Source organism: Notolepis coatsorum, assembly GCF_963971535.1.
Source record: "Notolepis coatsorum genome assembly, chromosome: 8".
Classification (NCBI taxonomy): Eukaryota; Metazoa; Chordata; class Actinopteri; order Aulopiformes; family Paralepididae; genus Notolepis; species Notolepis coatsorum.
Window position 1 is genome coordinate 89,669,272 of NC_140172.1, and position 13,427 is coordinate 89,682,698.

At 42.8% G+C, this 13,427-nt stretch overlaps 1 protein-coding gene across 1 annotated transcript in view; it reads right to left on the minus strand.

Annotated features, from left to right (window-relative positions):
• The window catches only part of LOC311233504 (retinal guanylyl cyclase 2-like), a gene marked incomplete at both ends in the record, with an annotated part of 81,919 nt that overhangs the window by 18,036 nt on the left and 50,456 nt on the right, over positions 1 to 13,427 (minus strand). Inside the window, 1 exon segment of the mRNA XM_084320471.1 lies at positions 3,732 to 3,830. Within this exon segment, the coding sequence (XP_084176597.1) occupies positions 3,732 to 3,830 (99 nt within the window).

Consider the following 13,427-nt stretch of genomic DNA (forward strand, 5'->3'; position numbering starts at 1 on the left):
TTCTATCGCCATGCTCTAAGACAAACTCTAACCTTAACCAACTTTGAAAGAGTGCCTAAGCTTAACCGTCGAAAGAACTTGCCGTCACGCTCTAAGACAAACTCTAACGTTACCTTGTCCTTAACCTACTTCGAACGAAGAGTGGCTAGGGTTTCCCAGTGTAGAAACTGACATCGGCCAATCAGAGAGCGTCTCCGAGAAATGCGGCTACGGAAATTATTGACGCTGCTTGCTTAGAATGATATAGACCACTTCAAAACGCGCCCGGTTTCCATCATAATACATCATATTTCAACGCACAGCGAATTACGCACTGATTGGCTGCGACAGTACAGCGATGAAACCAGTGCACGCCCACTGTGAGCGCTATGCGTCTAGCCCAGGAGAAATGCGGCTATGGAAAGTATAGAGGCGGTATTATTCTCTAGCAGACATTCACTTCCTGTCTGAAAACAATTATTTATATTTGATATATTAACGTTATATTGTGCATTGGAAACACAAACATACTTAAAATGAGTAAATATTATTCATTTTAAACATGTTTATTTGATTTCTAGGGCTCTAAAATAAAAAATTAAAATAAAAAATGTTCTTCTTCTCCTCTCTCTTTACCAGGGCGGTCGGCGCCCCAGCGCCCCTAGTGGAGAAACCGCCACTGCTAGGGGCGCCCCGACGTTTGTTGTTTTGGGTAATGCCGGCTTAGGTAGGCTTTTTGTTTCAACTGTGGGCCCACTGTATTTTCTGGTTACATGTGTTGTGTGGTTAAGTTGTGCAGACCGCACGTGTGTATATTAATAATCATTCCCATTGAATAGCTCGCGGAGCTCGCAATTACCCTCTCTCTCTCTCCCTACGGATGTGTGAAAAGTATATTAACCCTTACGGGGACCTGTTTCATTACCGTAGCGCAGGGGTCGGCAATTAGGTTTGCCCACGGGCCAAATTTTCCCCAAGCCATTGTGTGGCGGGCCAATGATAATGAAAAATGTTTAACTCTGTCAAAATAAACGACATATACATGTTTGCACTGTCTTTTTTCTATTATAAAGTGCCTCTCACACAGTGCATAACACATGAACAGATCAGTCATTTGATTTTAATGCAGGTGCTCGCATTATAAATCGAATGTATTATTATTAGTATAACACATGAACAGATCAGTAGGGTGCATTTGATTTGAAGCACCACGGCGGGTGTATTATACATCGAATGTATTATTATTATTATTATTATTATTATTATTATTATTATTATTATTATTATTATTATTATTATTATTATTATTATTATTATTATTATTATTATTATTATTATTATTATTATTATTATAACACATGAACAGATCAGTAGGGTGCATTTGATTTGAAGCACCACAGCGGGTGTATTATACACATCGAATGTACAACTCACCATAATGCAGGCAGACCTGGGCTTATTATTGTTTCTGCTTCGGTCCTCCAAAATCCATGCTAATGTTTGAAATATGTCAAATGTCCACTCGTGTTGAATGCCCACCCATGTCCACCCAACTTGAACACAGTTGCTTGCTTCATTGAACCCATTCTGCAATCGGTTAATAAAGTTTTCAATCAATCAATCAATCAGCCTCGTGTTGCCATGTGAACACGCGTGAGACACCGGTTGCGATAAACCCGTATTTTAAATATGACTCCTCGTTTTGTTTGTGTCTTGGAAGTCGTAGTTTCCTCTTCTGGCTCCTGAGTTGGTATTTCCTCTTTGCAAGAAGCTACCTAAAGATGTTTGTTTTGTTTTGTTTTTACTAAATTTAACTAACGTGGTTTAGTTGAATTAAATTAGCTGACGCACGCCCTGGGGGATCACTGCACCGGAAAAGAGAAACTATAAGAATTTCCCATTGGTTCTCCGAGTCCACATGATAATTTCTAGCATTTCAATTGGCTATAGTGACAATTGCTCACAATGTTTCCTTCCACCTATGTATGCGAGTCGTCCTTTTCATCAATGAATGCGATAAAGACATCTCAGAGGAACCGACTGATGCATAAAAGCCTTGAGAACTGCCTGCGGATTAAAGTGACGTCCATATCACCAGATATCCAGCGAATAGTGACCTACGGGAGATGCCACTTTTCACACTAAACTAAAGTGAATACTAAGCCTGCTATTGCCAAATTGTTTAAAGTTTAATTGCATTGTTTTTGCAATGTTTTTAACTGCATTACTGTTTAATGCCAAATTGTATTTTTCATTTAATTCAAATACCTATAGCGCCGTCATTTCAGGAGCTTCTTCAAGCACTCTTTTTCTTTAAAGTTAATTGCATTGTTTTTGCATTGTTTTTAATTGCATTACTGTTCACATGCATGTGTGGTCCTGTCAGTCATGAGTAAAGATAAAGCTTGAATGATTTACTGAACTGGTGTTTTTATTTCATGGACTCGAGTTTCCCATTTCAGCACCAGCGCTGTCCACCTCACTTTGAGCAAGCATATAAGGTACATTGCACTCACCTGTTATTCACTCTCAACATGGATAAAACATAAAGTATGCATATAATAAAAAGAATATATATATATATATATCAAATATAATATTAATATAATATAAATATAAATATAATAATAATAATAAAAAATAAAAAAAATTATTAAAATAAAATAAATATCATATTCTCAAAATAAACTGACGGGCCAGAAATGATTGCTGGCGGGCCAATTTCGGCCCGCGGGCCGCCTATTGCCGATCCCTGCCGTAGCGTGTAAGATCTAAGTGCCATGCATTGTGCCTTATATTGATTGCATGCCAACTTATATAAAAGGAGAGGCGTACAAATGGGATCACAGTGTGTGTGTCCCATTAATGTGCATTATTGTTTAACCCCTTCCTTTCGATTAATGTGCATTACTGCTTAACCCCTTCTTATCCACGGCCTATGTATCATTGGGGCAGGTGTTCTGGACAGGTCTCCGTTCGTCAACAAGGAAAGGTACAGCTTTGGGGAGAAATGATATCATCTATAACTACTGCCACCGGGTGTGGGAGGGTGTGGGAAGCATTAGTGGAAGTGTGGGTGTTTGGGGAATTACTGTAAATCGCCCTGGAGGGCAAGAAGGACCAGCGCAGAACCCCTAGGTTAGTAAACCCTAGGCCCCATCCGCTCCCTCTGCTAAATCCCAATTCTAATACCCCTACAGTCGGGGACTCAGCCAGACCCAGATCTGCTGTGTTCCCACTACCTGGTGACAGTGCACATCTACTCTCATAAAGTAGGGATAATCCACCCTTCTACATATATATACCTTTTCAATGCCGTATAAATAGTGTACCATGAAAATCTGTGTAATCATGTAGATGAGGTGTGCAGTGAGTTCAGCCATCAGGTTTCAGCCACAAGAACACTATGGTAGTAAGTCATACTGGCCAGCAGCGTAACTAATAAGAGTAGGTAAGGTATGTACAGACAGGTGTGGATAAATATATATATATATATATATAATACACTATTTATACGGCATTGAAAAGGTATCCTGGGGGCAAAGGCCATTAACATTACACCTCGAATTCAGCCTCTAACTCCGCTGATAGTCTTAAAGGATTAGGCCGCTCACTTGTTAATCTCCCTTATCATCTTGTTGCAGATGCACACTAGTACACTACACCAGTACACCCTGTCCGTCCGCTCCATCAGTCACACTGTGATGTCGGTCAATTGTGTGGTAGAAATGATCCGTGGAGGTTATACTCACGCAACCCTGTGGACTCCATTCGAGAGGCTGTGTTGACAGTGTCCCCGAACAGACAATAGCGAGGCATCGTGAGGCCTACTACTCCAGCTACGACTGGGCCTGTGGGGAGAGAGACACACACACACACACACACACACACACACACACACACAGACACACACACACACACACACACACACACACACACACACACACACACACACACACACACACACACACACACACACACACACACACACACACACACACACACACACACACACACACACACACACACAGTATATCAGTGGCGGCTGCTGCCAATTTTTTTGGTGAAGCACAAATTATTATATTATATTATATGTTAAATTATATTTTTAAAACATCCCCCAATGTGTGTGTCAGTGGTGGCTGTGAGTAAAAAATATTGGGGAGGACGGGCGAGATAAAAATAATTTAATAAAGAAGTACAGACACACAGTGTGGTTATGAAGACAGCAGACAGACACTAGTTAAAGACAACAGGCACTAGTAAAATACCTTGGAGTAACTCTTGACACACACGCCTCACTTACAAACATCACATCAATAGCTTAGTCAAGAAGGCAAATAAAAAACGATTTGTTTACAGCCAGATCATCAGACCATTTCTCACCCTCACTGTTTCAAACACATATCTACATGCAATTTTTCTTTCACCAATATCTTACTGTCTCCCAATCTGGTCCCTCACAACAAAGGAAATTATAGGAAATTATATGGGTAGGCGGGGTGGGGGAAACTGTACAACTGTACAAGCAAAACTGTACATTGGAATATCGACAAAACCATACTTGGTAGAAGAGGGTCTCGTGTATTCTTGGGTTAGGTCATTTACTGTATATTGGAGGGGGTTGGGTTAGGACCAGGGGCGGATTTAGGATTATAGGAGATCCGGGGCTTAGCCCAGATAGGAGCCAGCCTTTTTTTTTGGACGATTTTTTTTTAATTTAATTAACCTGTACGTGCAATTTCCTGCAATATAGAGCCTTCAATCTTGACCAATAAAGCTGCTCTTTTCACTATAAAACGTAGTTATGATTAGATTTATATATTGGGGGGGGATATATCATATTTTTCATATGATCAAAAAGTGGTGGAGCAAGAGCATACCTTTGCTCCCCCAAGTTCAATAGTGGGAGAGCAGAGATGCTCCGAATGCTCTTATGGCCAGGCGTCTATGATTCACTGATACAAAGTAAAATAGTGCAGTGCAATAAAATAGTTAGTAAAATAGAATAAAATAATGCAATAGTGCATTGCAATAAAATAGTTATCATCGTATTTTTTCGGGAGGCCGGTAAGGAGTGCATTACAGTAGTCGAGTTGGCTTGAAATAAAGGCATGGATCTGGTTTTCAGCGTCCTTTTGATTTATAAATGGCCGTACTTTAGCTATGTTTCTAAGGTGGAAGAATTAAGTTTTTGTCAACTTGTTGATTGTGATTTAAAGCTTAGGTCTGAGTCTACCATGACACCAAGACTTAACTCACTCAAATACAGTTAGCAGCTGGATAGACCACAGATGGAAATTAGCTTCTGCCAAATCTGGTGCAAACATATTTTCATGTAACAATGATGAATTGTCAAAAAAAAGAAAAAAGAAATCATTTTTTTTAATTTTTTTTAATTTTTTTGTGGCCCAAGTAGCCCAAGTAGCCACCCCCTAGCCCCGCCCATGGTTAGGACATTACATTCACATCACTCAGCACTATAGGAAATGAACGACACACACACGTGCATGCACACACACACACACACATGCACACACAGAGGCCAGGCCACAGCGGACCCACAGCCAATTAATTCATAATCAACACAGGCTCCAACCCAATATCAATAACCACGGCGCGCGTCGCCAACACATACTCACGTGCGCCGCGCGTCGTCCTGCATTACACACGCAAGGCCACAGCGGGCCAATTAATTCATAATCAACACAGGCCCATCCCCACACAGCTACTAAATATAAAAAAAATTATTCACTCACCATTGACGACTTACTTCTTACGGGGGAATAGTGTCCCTCGTAAATAGACTCCCTCCCATCTGATAACTTGTAAATTAAATCCATCCTTCGATATTTTCTGATGAAAAAGGTCTCCATTCGTCTTCCCCAGCCAGCCCACTCAGAGCGAGACTAAGTCGGCCCGTCTGACCTGGTAGTCTGATAACCTTGGTCGTGGGGGTCTATCTGGGTTGCTTGGTAGGTTTCAATGCAACTCCCGGTTCTCCCTGGCCACAGGTAAACACATGTTTTGCGAATCCTCCCCCAAACTCCTTATACTACCTCCGATTCCTGTACAAAGAGTCGTGTTGACGCTTCCGCCCTAGCGGTCTCATTAGCTGGCACCATTCTCTGATTGGATTTCAAGGCTGTCAACACAATGTGGCACGGCGTGAACGCCAATCAATCAAGTGCGCTCCATCTCACTACCCGCATTTTTTAAACTCAAATAGCCTATTTTGATTGGATAATTATATTCTTAAGCCCAACCCATGCAACTATTTTTGCAGTAAGTGATTGACAGCAGGCCATTACTGCAGTCAGGTCAGAGAGCCCAGAGCTGTCACTTGGACATTTTTGAAGAAAAAAATTATTCACTGGCATTGTTTTTGTTCAAATTCACTGGCATTGTTCACAGAGGAAAACATTTCTAATAAAAAAAATTATAATAATAATAAAAATAAAAATAATAATAATAATAATAAAAGAAAATATATATATTATGTATGTATATTAATAATAATATATATATATTATACTAGTGAAGTACTGCCTCACTAGTTGTCATGCAATAACCTCCACTGCAGTATATGTATAGTATAGTTATATATAGTATAACTGTATATTGTATAGTATATTGTATAGTAGTGTATATAGGACTCATTACCTTTAATTTGTAAGCTTAGCATTGTATTGTATTTTATCTTAGTACTTTTTATCATGTCTATTTTATTATCTATTCTATTTTATTCTATTATTATTTGGATTTTTTGGCATGGCCACCTTCATTTCATTACATGTCTCATGTATGTATGTGACGAATAAATCTCTTGAATCTTGAACCATACATGCACGTTTTGGTGGTTAAGAGTCAGACACACTTTCAGACATTCCTAATAGTTCTTGAGTAGATTTTTATAAATGTTGATAAATTGTACATTTACCTGTAAGGGTATTCAAACCAACAATAGGTGACATACAAGCTGAGCCACTACCACCGTGTGAGGTTATTATACTTTGATAGAATTGATTAGTGAAAAGACATACTGGAGGAGGGGGAACACTGTCTAATAGGATGACAGGGCTAAGTGGATGACATCTCACAGCTCCAGGACTATTTTCCAGACGAGGATTAAGGTAAAAATACCCACTTGCACGTTTAGCAGCCTGTGATTCCCTATTCTCAGGAATTACATTCCCAACACATTCATTCATTTTAATAAATAATGCATTAATGCAGTCTGATATTTATTTATTTCAGAACAACATGTTAACGTTTGCTTTTGTCGTGCCTGTTAAAGTCATAGAAAATTACCATTCACGACCACTTAATAGAAAAGAGAATTCACAACCACAAAATGACTATTCACAACCACTTAAAAAAAATCATTGAGCTGTCCATGGCTGTCTTTGTTCATAGCTTGCTAATTTCACATCTGATTTGGCTCAAATTTGGTGGATAGGTTGACAGGTCCAGCACAGATTTGTGTGTCCAGTCATCTTACAACAGGGTACACGTGTCATGTAGACTTTGCTTTAAAGGAAAACTCCAACATTTTGGGAAATTAGCTTATTTAACATCTTCCCTGGAGTTAGACAAGAAGATACATACCTGTTTTGTCTCTCTGCATGCATTAGGCTTAGGGAACGCCTGCACCGTTAGCGTAGCTTAGCTTCATCACTGGAAGTGGGTCAGAACTTTACCCTGAAGTTCCCTACTGTTGTAAATTCCCCATTATTTGTATTATTATTTCCAAGGCACTTCTTTGGACAGCCCAGGGGTATTACTATTTCTAGTCGGGCATCTCTCTGGACAGCCCAAGGGTCCTTAGTCTGGTAATTAAATGCAGCGGCCATCTTGCCACCCATGTGTTTCCACTGCTGTCTGCTGTCACATGAGTGTGTTTGTGAAGAAGTAAGTCATCAATAGCCTCCAATGTAATGTCTATGTCTACGTAAAGATGGCGCGGCTCAGGTTAGTCGCCGTCGGTTTCGCTCAGCAACGATTGTGCACACTTTTAGTCATTATGTTTATTTTTACTACTATTTTTATGGAAACATCACTGGCGGGGACGTCATACGACCGCCAGTCACTTATTGACCTAAACTCCGGACTTAAAGAGGAGTTTAGAGACACTTTATGCCAAGATTGGCCATCGGAGATCAGGCGGGACAAGGACAAAGGAGTCGGCAAGAAGAAGCACAGAGGAAAGAGAGGAGGAATCAGACTGAGGTTAAAAAGATCTGCTTACCGCCCGGCAATCCCATCCATCTTTCTGACGAATGCACGTTCGTTGGAGGGTAGGATGGACGATTTGAGAGTGAGGGTCCGATTCCAGCGAGAGATCAGAGACTGTAACGTTATGTGCTTCACGGAGACATGGCTGAAGCCAGCAACTCTGGACCATAGCGTCTCTCCCTCGGACTCCTTCACCGTCTTCCGAGCGGATCGCACGGAAGCCTCCGGTAAGAGCATCGGCGGGGGGGTATGCCTTCTGACCAACAACAGTTGGGTTAATCCCAAGGAGGTAAAGGTACTCTCCCGTTCATGCTCGCCGGATTTGGAACATCTGGCCATTCAATGCCGCCCATTCCACCTACCCCGAGAGTTCACGGCCATCATTTTGACTGCAGTATACATCCCTCCCCAGGCAAACACTGTCAGGGCTCTGGCGGAACTGGCGGAGCATCTCAGCATTCATCAGATAAAACATCCAGACGCAGCCATGATCATAGCCGGCGATTTCAACAAGGCAAATCTGAAAAAAGTGATGCCATCCTTCTTTCAGCACATCGCCTGCTCCACCAGAGGGGGAAACACGCTCGACCACTGCTACACCCCGTTCAGAGCTGGCTACAAAGCTGTACCGGCTCCGCCATTAGCGGGGGCTACTAGCACGTCCGATCATGACTCCATTTACCTGATCCCTGCTTACAGACAGAGATAAAAAAAATTGTCCGACCAATCAGAGGCCACGCTTCAGGACGCTCTCGAGGACGTAGACTGGGGATGTTCCAATGAAGCGCCAGTGACGTCAGCGAGTTCGCGGACACGGTCGTGAGTTTCATAACATCACTTGCCGACAGTATTGTCCCCACAAAGAAGGTGCAGGTGTTCCCAAACCAGAAACCGTGGGTGGACAGTACTATCAGAGCAGCTCTGAAATCTCGCACCACTGCCTACCACTTGGGCAGAGAGTCAGGAAACATGGAGGAGTATAAGGCTACAGTCTATACTCTGCGCAAGGCTGTTAAACTTGCAAAACGGACGTATGCTGACAAAATGGTGACACAAATGGCACAGAATGACACAAGAGGCTTATGGCGGGGACTGAGGATGATAACTGACTACAAAGTCAGCGCCCCCTCAATGGGGAGCGACGACGCCTCTCTCGCGGACAAACTCAACTTTTTCTACGCTCGGTTTGGTGCAGACAGTGGCGCCGCTAGCTCAACGGCTAGTGACGTCACTGGCACGCCGGCTGTTGTGGAGGGGGGGGGCATCCGCGGGGGGGGGCGGGGACGCTCTCTCATTGTCGGTACACAGTGTGAGAAGAGCATTTATGCAGGTGAACACCAGAAAAGCTGCTGGCCCAGACGGAATAACAGGACACATACTTAAGTCCTGTGCTAACCAGCTAGCCCCTGTGTTCACCGCCATATTTAATCAATCCCTGGCGGAGTCAGTGATCCCTGCCTGCTTCAAGATGTCTACCATCATCCCTGTACCAAAGAAAACCTCCCCAACATGTCTCAATGACTACAGACCGGTGGCACTCACCTCTGTGGCCATGAAATGTTTCGAGAGGCTGGTCAAGGATCACATTTGTGCCTCCCTCCCCAGTGATATGGACCCTATGCAATTTGCATACAGACCAAACAGGTCCACTGATGATGCGGTCTCCCAAGTACTGCACAGCACCCTCTCTCACCTTGACCGCCAGAAGGGGGGCTATGTGAGACTGTTGTTCATTGACTACAGCTCAGCGTTCAACACCATAGTCCCCACCAGACTGGTGGACAAGCTGATCGAGCTGGGTCTGAGCTCCGCTCTGAGCGCCTGGATACTGGACTTTCTGAGCGAAAGGCCCCAGGCGGTCAGGGTGGGTGGTCAGACCTCCAACACCATCACCCTGAGCATCGGGTCCCCCCAGGGCTGTGTTCTGAGCCCCCTGCTGTACTCACTATACACACACGACTGTGTGGCCAAGTTCAGCTCCAACTCCATAGTGAAGTTTGCGGACGACACAGTGGTGGTGGGGCTGATCTCGGACAACGACGAGAAGGCCTACCGGGAGGAGGTTGAGGTACTGGAACGCTGGTGCCAGGACAACAGCCTGCTCCTGAACATTGGTAAAACCAAGGAGCTGATTGTGGATTATAGGAGAGGACAGCAGGAGACACACACACCACTGAGGATAAACAGGGCTACCGTGGACAGGGTGAGCAGCTTTAAGTACCTGGGGGTCCACATCTCAGAGGATCTGACATGGACAACACACATAGACTCAGTCGTAAAAAAGGTGAAGCAGCGCCTCTACCACCTGAGACAGTTAAGGAAGTTCAGAGTATCTGGGAAGATACTCCAGTCCTTCTACTCCGGAGCTGTAGAGAGCATCTTGACTGGAACCATCACTGCCTGGTATGGAAAGAGCACGGCACAGGACAAGAAGGCCCTACAGAGAGTGGTGTGCTCAGCCGAGCGTACCACGGGTATTGCACTACCACCCCTGCAGGTTCTATACAACAAGAGGTGCAAATCCAGAGCCTGCAGAATAATGAAAGACCCTCACCACCCCAACAACAGCCTGTCCATGCTGCTGAGGTCAGGCAGACGCCTGCAAACACCAGCTACTAGGACAGAGAGACTTCGGCTCAGCTTCTTCCCCCAGGCCATCAGAGCCTTGAACACTGAACTCTCCACACACAAGCACACATGAGTACACACACGACACACACACTGTACACGCTCACACACTAGCAGCCACTTTAACATGAGCAAGCACACACTCATGCTGCACACACCCACACTTATGGCCACTAAGGAAAGGTCACTTTAAGAATAGTGTAGTATAACTTGAGATTGTATAATATAGCATGTACATAAAGACCCAGTGCCTCATCCGTAACTAACAGTGTATTGCACTACCACAGGACCTAGCATGTCCTACCATGCTCTGTAAATAACTTATGTACATATACCGATATGTCCTACTCTGTTTACTTGTTTTATTGCACAATGTCGTTCTATTGGATTCTATTATATGTTATTACTATTGTATTATGCACATTGTTGTGGGCAAGACCACCCGCATTTTATTGTATACTCGTATGCCGTGACAAATAAAACTCTTGACTTGACTTGATGGTTAAATGTCATATGTATCCTATATTATGCTGCTAAGTGACTTATCTATATGACTATGGCTTGGGTTTGCTACTTGGTGCTATGTTTGTTCCAAGCTGCTAATTGAGCTAATGCACTGAGCTAATGCTATGCTAATGTGAATATGCTATATAGCATTGTTTCAGTTATGTGTAATATTCTAGATGCCAGCATGTTATGACTAGGAGGTATGTATTCTGCTAATTCCCTGTATATTCTGCTTATCTGTTGCAGAATACCACTCGCTCACTCACTCAATTCCTCACTGTTCATTCAGCCTTACAAACTGGATGAAAACCACTCACTCAATTCCTCACTGTTCATCCAGCCTTACAAACTGGATGAAAACCACTCACTCAATAATTGGCTAGACTCACCCATACCATTCTCATCCTTGTGTGGATGCTCATTGTTTTATTCAGCCTTACGAACTGGATGGAAATCAACTGTACTAAAGAAACCCTATCATCCTTTGATCCTTTGATACCAACATTAAACTACAAAGGACTGTTCTTTGGTGTCTGTGTCCGCTCTCTGACCGGGGTGTGCTGTTGTGGATGAAGTGGCTCCAGCAAACAACATTACAACACGTTATATTTTCAATACCTACAGTCCCCTACAGTCATGAAATACACTCCAAATACAACTCCAAAACGTTCCTGTAAACATGTTGTGACCTGTGTATTTACCACGTGGAGAAATAAAAAATAATTGAATTAGACATTTACGTTTTCTAAGCAAATATACTCTGATTTTTTTTTTGCCAAACCACTCCTCTCTGGGCTCAGTGATTTCACGTCACCAGTGCTACTTTCTAACGTGAGGCCAGTGTTTGTTTACACTTTCATTTCATTCAAAGGATCCGAACCGATTGAAGTTTATGGATACCATGACTGTGGTAAGTTTTAAGGGGCTAGCATTACACAATAAATGAGTTATAATAATACCACAAGTGTGGATTCACTCGCCCAAACCCTGTAGCCGTGCATCACAATCATGAAAGGGGCTAACTAGGTCGATAGTCCAGCAACGTTGTGACTGTCCTATTCATCAATCTCACAATATTCACTAACGTTAGACAGATGGAATACTACTACTACTACTACTACTACTACTACTACTACTACTACTACTACTACTACTACTACTACTACTACTACTACTACTACTACTACTACTACTACTACTACTACTACTAGTAGACTACTACTACTACTACTACTACTACTACTACTACTACTACTACTACTACTACTACTACTACTACTACTACTACTACTACTACTACTACTACTACTACTGAGTAAAACATGGTACATGTATATACAGTATATGTGTCCTACTGGTTGTCCCTTTTCTTGTGACATGAATTGACATATTTTGCTGCTAAAACTGCACATTCGTTCTGTTCCCCCAGGAGGAATGGCAATTTCTGCACTTCTGTCATACTTTGGAATTCTGGGGAAATTATTTAAATTTTTGGAAAGAATTCCTCCCTAATATTTCTGTAATTTTCACATTGTGTTAGGAAGTGTAGTTATGTCTCTACGGCTCCCTCATCACAAATACAGCACAACCTCTCCTCTCTGGGCAGCCAGGTCTGTCTGTGTCTGCCCTTCTCTATCGCCAAACCATGGTCACTCAGTCTGTACCTTGTCAGATTCTTTCTTAGATTCTTATCAGTTACTGTGCTGAGGTAGTCTGCCACAGTATACTGTCTGTTTAGGGCCAAATATGTTTCTAATTTGTGTTGTGATTGTGTGAGTTGATTCCAATACGTAATGTATTTATCTTTTTCTTTGGTTATAATTTGGTTAGGTCTAATCTTCTGAGGCTGGCTAGGGTTTGTGATGTCAGAGTGTGAGATGTCAGCCAGTTTCATTATGAGTTGACAAAAGGGGCTCTTTGTAAGTCTCTCTCTCTCTCTCTCTCTCTCTCTCTCTCTCTCTCTCTCTCTCTCTCTCTCTCTCTCTCTCTCTCTCTCTCTCTCTCTCTCTCTCTCTCTCTCTCTCTCTCTCTCTCTCTCTCATTGACAGTTGACTGTATCATGCCCAGCCTCGGGCAGC